Here is a 9,143-nt window from a genome sequence, read left to right as displayed (position 1 = left end):
GATGTTTAGTATGCAGCTTTCAGACACCGTGTGAAAGAGAGAGAAGAAGAGAAGGAAAATGAAACTGAGATATTAAATGAGAGGAAGAAGGGAGTAAACGTAATCTGTGATTTAAGGCAGTCTCATAATATTGCAGAGAGGTTTTTTGGCCCCTTATTTTGGAGATAGACCGCTGGCGCCTTCACAGTCTTCAGTTCCTAGCTCGTAATAACTGCTGCTTCCTATCGCCACAGATGACAGTGCAGATGGGTGGATATGAATAGAAATGGCAAAAGAAAAATGTGAGGATGATGCCACAATGTTACATCCATGGATGAAAAAAAGATCCCGTCAAAAACAACATCGAGCAATAATCCTCTTTGGAAGAGAAGGTCATATTTGGTTTGTGTATCAGTCCTCCACACAACGAATCATCTTTTACAGGGGCCCTAAATCAGAAACGCACAGCTTAGGGCAAGTTAATTAAGAAATGAAAAAGGAAAGTAGTAGCCTATATCTAATTTGTCCACTGAAGTTAGTGCTAGGGGCTTTGTAAGAGGCGTGCAGAGACGGGGGTAGACGAAGGTCCCACTCAGCTTAACTCTGTCTCACTTAATTGAGTTCATTCCAAGATACAGAAAAAAGTCAAAGCAGATACATACATATTAGTTGGATGTAGGAGGCGTCGCTCCGTCATTGTCTTCACGTGAGCTCTATCGATCGTTTCGCTTCACCGTCGCTCGGCCTCAAACGCAGAGTTTTCGAAACTCTGCCAACATGGCAACCCTAAATGTACTGTACCCTTTTACAGTGCTTCCAGTATGACTGTACTTAGGGGCTTCTTCAAGCAATACCACTACGAGAGCTCCACACCCCCTCCCTTTATAGTACAGTGCGTGTCCCCTCACACCCACTCCTGCATGGAGCGCTTGCAGTACAGTATGTGGCGCTGCGTGCTCTTCCTCCGGAACTGGAAAACGGTGGAGAGCAGAACCATCATGGCCAGAGCCAGGACGCAGGGGATCGCGATGGCCACCGCCTTCTCCGTGCCGCCCGCGCTGTCCAGCTTGATCACGATGTCCACGTCGCCGCTGTCGTAGTGCTGCCGCTCCTCCACCACCGGGGGGCTCCAGTCCCAGTCGGGGTCGGTGGGCAGGCCGTCGCAGCCCATGAAGTCCCTCAGGATGGACCGGGGGTAGCCGGGCTCCACGCGCAGCAGCTGGTTGTTGAACTTCCAGTACTCCTTTCCCTTGTAGAAGTAGGTATAGCCTGGATGGAGGGATTGCGGGATACAACAGTTTCATTCATATGCATTTAATTGATGGTCAATTGGCAAAGATTTCCCAATTAGCTGCACCGGTTTAAAGTGAAGACATCTTTACTTCCTGGATTAAATGCATTTCTTGTTGGAACAGGGTGTTGGGGGGCGGGACATAATGCAGTGAGGGATCATCCAAAAGTCTAAACCAATGAAATATGAGTCAGGGAGAGAAAGGCAGTTTGATTTGATGGGAAGGGTGGGGAGGGGCGGGATAAAACATCTCATGGGTTTATTGGTTAGAAATGTATGCCTACTGGAAGTAATACTGTAAAAAGAAAAGAAAAAGGAGCTAATGTCATGGTGACACACTACAGTACAGTACAGTACAGTACAGTACAATACAATATAGTATAGTACAGTACAGTACAATACAATATAGTATAGTACAGTACAGTACAATACAATATAGTACAGTATAGTATAGTACAGTACAGTGAAGTAGTGTAATCAAATCAGGACTCTAGTCTTGTATTGGCTCCTGTCGGGTGAGTGAAAAGTGAGGAAAGTGCGACAGACAGGACTCGCCCTAGCTAACTGGTTGTACACAAAGCGGGCATACCTTGAGCTTTATCCACAAAAGCCCCCTGTGGAGAGTCAGGGATGCCCTTCCAGATAGTGATGGGTTTGGGATAACCAGGGTCCATGGTCCTCATATCCTCATTGTACCTCCAGTATCTACGACAGGTTAGATAGAAACACTACGGTCAATATGGAGGCAAACAAACGCAGACACAGAGAGGTTAGTATGGACAGTCACCCCTTTCGTTAGCAATCACAGTCCAACTGGGACATTCCACATGTCCATAAATGGTCAATGCCAATGACCACATGATGCATATAAATGAGCCTGATTATCAATTGAACAGGGAGATTGCATGCAGCTGTGTGTGCAGTCATTGGATAGGTTAGTCGTTCTTTTAGTTCATCCTTAGTAGGGGTCCTAAGCACAGTTTGATCAATAAATGAGACCCCTGAGCTGTCAAGCAATTTTGTTCTTGGTATTGCAAGTCACATGACACCATGGGGCCCATAGTCTTTTCCCCATGAACATTTTTTCTGGGTGTCACTCAAAGTCAAAAATGGCTCTTTGAATTATCAAGTTTTAAATTATCGGGTCCATTTCCCTACATGCTCCACCAATAGCCATTTTATGGCATTCCCCCTCGCTCTATGGCTCTAGCCACTATGGGAAAGGCGGGGCCAATAAAAACACTATTGCACAGACCCCCCCCCCCCCCCGGCACATGCACTAGTTGAGCAACTTTCATTGGAATGAATGGGCCGCCATCTTGGAACGCCTTCTCCAGTTTATTTTATTCCTCCATGATTTTATCGCTGCACCAAAGTCCTCCTGACAGATCACCTCACTGTCTGGTGTGGTCACTCCCCTGAACATGACCAAACACCCATTCACACACACACACACACACACACACACACACACACACACACACACACACCCATCATAACACACACACACACACACACACACACACACACGTCATAACACACACACACACACACACACACACACACACACGTCATAACACACACACACACACACACACACACACACACACACACACACACGTCATAACACACACACAGACACACATCACCAAGCCCCCATCCATTGGGTACAAGCTAGTGTCGGTCCCTAGAGGCCAGACTCATCCATTTCAACAACATTTTTCACCCTCAATCTGACCACATAATGAACAGCGACTGACTCCACAGTCGCATGGCTAGCGGTCAATCAACCAAGCGTTCTGGAGGATCTCCTCCTCATGCGCTCACACACACATGTTATTAGTTTTGGATCCCAGTAAAGAAACTTTCAGAGGCTCGAGAGACGGAATTGTATTTTTGACGATGGACAGGAAGTGGTGTTTGAGGCCATGTGGGACAGCAGGCAGACGGCTGACTGTATCATGAGCAAGTGTTTTGTCAGATCTCACCACAGGGTCTCCTGACCTCCTCAGATATCATTTATCACGCCGGCTGAGCATGTGAGTCACATTGGCACATTCTCAAGCTCTAAGACTCTTGCAACGCATAAACAACAGATTCTCGAGTTTGGGAAGACTTCTGGATGATTTGGTCAGTTCACTTGTAACTAGAGTGCACAAAGTAGGCTACAAGCGGTAACATCTTACAATAAGGGTACATTAATTAAGGGTTAGTTACCCTTAATTAACAGTTAACTAATGTGTCTGGTAATCATTTACTAATGGTGTTCCTGTTAACTAAGGTATTGTGGTTGGGTTGAGGCATGAAGTCACTGAGGTTAAGGTTAGCGCACGCTTACAGTCAAGGCTGTTGATTAAGGGGTAGTTAATGCTTATCAAGCATTACTAACCATTAATTACGTTATTGTAAAGTGTTACCATACCTTAAAACCATATGATATGATATGCACAGTAATAAATTAATCCTAGCAGTCTTCAACATAATCACACTCAGGGCCGGCCCGCCCTATATGCGAACTAAGCGGCTGCCTGGAGCCCCGGGAGTTGCCAGGGGCCCCCTCAAAAAAAATATATATATATGTTTTTTTTTTTTTTATAAACATAGGCTATAATATTATAGGCTGTGTGTGGTAGTTAAAACATAGGTTGACGTTTATTTATGTTTTTATTTATGTTTAGTTTAAACAAAAACATAAATACTGTAGGCTACATACAGTACAACACAAAAGGCTGTTATTTACCTTTTGTCGCCACCTGGTGAGTAAATATATATGTAACTAAAACCATTAAAATTGACAACCGGTCCTGCATGTATCTACCGGTCCTTGGCACAAAAAAGGTTGGGAACTCTTGGTTTAACTGACCTGGCAACCCCTATGGCTGCTGGGTTCTACACGCTTGCTTGACACTGATAGGGCTACAAACGAGCGTCATCATCGTCACGTTTGTTTGTTTTAAATATTCCTCTAAATATGGCTAAAATACCAAAAAAAAAAAAAACGTCAAATTTTCTTCGGCACTGCCCTGGCGGGCAGCACCAAGAGTCCCCTCCTTACAGCACCCCTGATCACACTGATAAAAAAAATATGTAATCAATGAATCCACAACTTGATAATAATCGATTTACCAGCCTAAACTAAAAGACCTTCGTCAATTACAGGGTTCAGCCTTCCAAGGTCTACTACTTGTTTTCGCCTTAAAGCTGCCTCCGCATGACAAGCGATCTACAAGCGAGGTAGAGTGGAGAAAGTTCAGCAGTAAATAGGTCAAAGTTGAAACAATTTGAACTTTGAGCGCAGCGCAAGGTGGCAAACTCGAGCGGCGCGCGATGCCAGGTAGTCCCCATAGGAAGACAACGGCACAGCGGGCGCAGAGCTGTTTTACCACGGATCATCTGTGGGGGGGCTTAAGAGATCTCAGTCTGCTCCAGTGCTTAGTCCTTTCCACACAGACCTGTCTCCTTTGAAGAAGTAGGTCTTGGCCACATCCTCCCACCAGACGGCTGTCTCGATGCTCTGCGTGGGCATGCCGCTCCCAAACAGAGAGATGTCCTGAGGGTAGGTAGGCTGGAGAGTTGTGTCCTTGAACACCCAGAAACGGTTTCCTAAAACACACACACATGCGTGCGCACACGCACGCACGCACGCACACGCACACACACACACACACACACACACACACACACACACACACACACACACACACACACACACACACACACACACACACACACACACACAGATAAATGGCTCTGAGACAAAGAAGCTAAAAAAATGACACTGCTGGCAAACTGCTGGCTCTGAGTTTGCTCAAGCGTTCTGTTTTCTTTTTGCCGGTGATCGTCTATTTTCTTGTATTTATGTAATTTCAAAGCTCAGATTTATCACCTAATTTAGAAAACACATGCACACAGCAGAAAATCTATGCAGCGTCATCTATAATACAATAAACACAGAGATGAGACTACTGAAGGCAATTCCACTGAGGCACATTGTTGTGTGTTTTATTGAAGCTATTGTTGCATTTAATTCAGTTTGATCATAAGTGCCTCAGGCAGAGTGAGGGGGGCTGCAGTAGTGGTGTGCCCGCAGTAAGTAGCTAAACACACACACACACGCACGGACACACACACACGCGCGCACACACACACACTCGCGCGCGCACACACACACACACATGCGCACACACATGCGCGCACACACACACACACACACACACACACACACACACAGTCCCCCCTGAGTGAATAAATAAAGCATGAGGTGCTCTCTGATCCTGCTGGCTGACATATGTCATGTTACAGTAATGTTTAGGGCTGCAACTAACGATTATTTTCATTATCGAATAATCGGACAATTATTTTCTCGATTAATTGATAGTCATCGTTTGATCTATAAAATGTCACAAAATGTTGATCACTTTTTCCGCAAAGCCCAAGATGACATCCTCAAATGTCTTCTTTTGTCCTGACCAGACCAACAGTCCACAACCCAAAGATAATCAGTTTACTGTCTTAAAGAAACCAGAAAATATTCACATTTACAAAGCTGGAACGAGATATTTTTTTAAATAGTCTAAATGATTAATCGATTATAAAAACAGGTGTCGATTAATTTTCCATTAATCGACTAATCAACTAATCGTTGTAATCTAGTAATCTGCCTGATGGATGGCTGTAACGGACCTTCGCCTTTCCATCACCATACACAACTGAACAAACCTCAGAGTCACCTGTTCTTCTGCACAAGTTCATTCTTCATTCATTCATCATTCATTCATTCACAAATAAAAGATCACATTTAGAGAGATTGCACATCCACATTAAGATCACGTTGTCGCGGTTTAACAGGAAAGCATCACTGCTGCTCTCCATCACAACAGTCAAGTGCTGCTGTGCAGCGGTGAGCCGGGCCGGACATTTTGAGGAGCGGGAGGAAGAAGAAGAAGAGGAGGAGGAAGACAAAGTAAATGCACGAGGGTCCATCAGCAGAATTCATACCTGCCAACATTAGGCTGTGAAAAAGACAGAGATTTTGTGGAGTATTGGCAAATGCCCTTCCTCCCAGGAGCGGATGCGTCAGGTCCGTCGAAACTCCACCAGTGATGTGATCCGTTGTTGAAGTTCTGTCAATTCACGCTGCCTTGTCAAAAAATGCTACCTTATGTTATTTATGTGTTGTTTACCCTCTTTCCCGACAAGCTGGCATCACATGGTTGGTACCAATGGATGCCTCCAGCCTTCTAGTTTGATTAAACCAGCAACTTTGCTCTGGTTTTAAAACTAAGCCTGCTACAGCCATTTAATTTGGATCAATATGAAATCAGAGGATTAACAGGAGAAATAACCAATCGGGAGCACAGCGAGAAAAAGGGGTTAGAATCGGGATACTCCCGGGAAAATTGGGAGTGTTGGGAGGTATGAACTTTCCGGATCAAAAATATCATTCAACCTTGAACTCGAACTCACAACCTTTGCCACAAAAGGAAAATTGAGATGGAGTTGAGTTACCTGAGTGGTGGGGAAATCAGAGGCTTCACACTATGACTTATGCAGCAAAAATGTTATTGAGATACAATTCTGAAATTTAACATACCTCATCCACCGTGACAGCATTTTTTTTTATGAACATTGAAGATTTATTAGTTTAAATTTGCAGTAGCTGTTTCCAGTCAAAGTAAGTTTACAGTAAGTAAGAAAGAATCTCTCTGATTATTTGTGTAGAGACAGTCTGAAGATTGCAGTGTTGGAAGTTTGGTGTTAATGAGCAAGCAAATCTGGGAGATTTAATTATTTAGACAGTTTTCGATTAAAACAGTGATGAACTTCATAATTCCTGGCAGCTTGAAGCATCTGAACATTTATGCTCACTTGGGCCTACATTTAGGTGAAAGTTGCAAAGCCATAGCACGTACAACTGATTTGTTAAGAAAAAAAGAAAACAAAAAAACTTTAGACGATTGCTGTAGCACCACCACAGTCAGGTGAGGAGGTTTGGCATGGGACTACTAGACCTATGTGCAAAGTTTAGTTTATTTTCATGCATGGGAAGGCAGATTTCCTCAGAAGATGAGGATAACATTGGCAAATACTAGAGGGACCCGGCCCCTAATACTAATAGGAAACAATTTCTTTCATTTCTTTTCTAACCTTTGAAGAAGACAAACTTTCCTTCGCTGTTTTCGTAGACGGCATCAATTTTGGAAGGCAAGCCTCTCCAGAAGTAGTTTATCTGCATAGGGTAGCCAGGAACGACTGAGTTGTCCCGTACCCTCCAGAACCAATGGTCCTACAAGACAGAACAAGGTATCATCATCATTAGGCTACCACCACCACCACCACCATCATCATCATCATCAGCTTCAGGTGAACAGAATGTGCTGTACCTTGAACACGAAAAGCTCCTGTCTGAGGATGGCCAGGGTGTTGAAGCCTCCGTCGCAGATGTTGGGTTTGGAGTTGGGGTTGGAGGGCTTGGCCCCCTGTGGAGGGCGGTGGGGCTTGATCTGCCGGTCATGCTTGCGGGGGTCTGAGGGGGGGTGGAAGCGAGGAGGCGGGACTGTGGGCGGGGGCCTGGTAGGCTGGGGGGCTCGGTCTGGCGGACCTGAAGACAAGAAACTCGCATCAGCTACGGTAGCCGAGTCAACTGGGAGGAAAACATTGATCAAATCAGTCAAAGATATTTTGCACTAAGCATTAAGTTACATTGCTCAGTGGATAACGTCTTCTTTGAAATACAGAGTAAAGTAATTTGTGAAGTAGATGGTTACCGTAGATTTTCTGAATGCCCAGTAGGTCATCGTGAGGTAGTTTGAAGTTCTCTGTGTCCATATACTGGTAGAAGGGAGCCATGATAGCAGTGGGGTCGTTGGAGTGTTCCAGGCCGAGGGCGTGGCCCAGCTCATGAACCGCAACCAAGAAGAGGTCATTGCCTGGTGAGAGGAAGAGACAGCAGGAGGGTTAGGTTAACCCTAAACCACATACAGGAGGGTTAGGGTTAGGTTAACCCTAAACCACATACAGTAGGGTTAGGGTTAGGTTAACCCTAAACCACATACAGTAGGGTTAGGGTTAGGTTAACCCTAAACCACATACAGTAGGGTTAGGGTTAGGTTAACCCTAAACCACATACAGTAGGGTTAGGGTTAGGGTTAGGTTAACCCTAAACCACATACAGTAGGGTTAGGGTTAGGGTTAGGTTAACCCTAAACCACATACAGTAGGGTTAGGGTTAGGGTTAGGTTAACCCTAAACCACATACAGTAGGGTTAGGGTTAGGGTTAGGTTAACCCTAAACCACATACAGTAGGGTTAGGGTTAGGGTTAGGTTAACCCTAAACCACATACAGTAGGGTTAGGGTTAGGGTTAGGGTTAGGGTTAGGTTAACCCTAAACCACATACAGTAGGGTTAGGGTTAGGGTTAGGTTAACCCTAAACCACATACAGTAGGGTTAGGGTTAGGGTGAGGTTAACCCTAAACCACATACAGTAGGGTTAGGGTTAGGGTTAGGTTAACCCTAAACCACATACAGTAGGGTTAGGGTTAGGGTTAGGTTAACCCTAAACCACATACAGTAGGGTTAGGGTTAGGGTTAGGTTAACCCTAAACCACATACAGTAGGGTTAGGGTTAGGGTGAGGTTAACCCTAAACCACATACAGTAGGGTTAGGGTTAGGGTTAGGGTTAGGGTTAGGTTAACCCTAAACCACATACAGTAGGGTTAGGGTTAGGGTTAGGGTTAGGTTAACCCTAAACCACATACAGTAGGGTTAGGGTTAGGGTTAGGTTAACCCTAAACCACATACAGTAGGGTTAGGGTTAGGTTAACCCTAAACCACATACAGTAGGGTTAGGGTTAGGGTTAGGGTTAGGTT

General features: G+C 44.8%; 1 protein-coding gene across 1 annotated transcript in view; it reads right to left on the bottom strand.

Annotated features, from left to right (window-relative positions):
• Nucleotides 1-883: 883 nt before the first annotated feature.
• Nucleotides 884-9,143, bottom strand: part of mmp16b (matrix metallopeptidase 16b (membrane-inserted)) — a gene marked incomplete at both ends in the record, with an annotated part of 20,244 nt that continues 11,984 nt past the window's right edge. The window contains 6 exons of the mRNA XM_083653793.1: nt 884-1,248; nt 1,860-1,975; nt 4,723-4,873; nt 7,418-7,556; nt 7,654-7,871; nt 8,038-8,199. Of these exons, the coding sequence (XP_083509919.1) occupies nt 884-1,248; nt 1,860-1,975; nt 4,723-4,873; nt 7,418-7,556; nt 7,654-7,871; nt 8,038-8,199 (1,151 nt within the window). The remainder of the gene's footprint in view (nt 1,249-1,859; nt 1,976-4,722; nt 4,874-7,417; nt 7,557-7,653; nt 7,872-8,037; nt 8,200-9,143) is intronic.

Source organism: Poromitra crassiceps (genome assembly GCF_964638095.1).
Source record: "Poromitra crassiceps genome assembly, chromosome: 17".
In the NCBI taxonomy this organism is placed as follows: domain Eukaryota; kingdom Metazoa; phylum Chordata; class Actinopteri; order Beryciformes; family Melamphaidae; genus Poromitra; species Poromitra crassiceps.
This window is presented reverse-complemented; position numbering and strand designations above follow the sequence as displayed.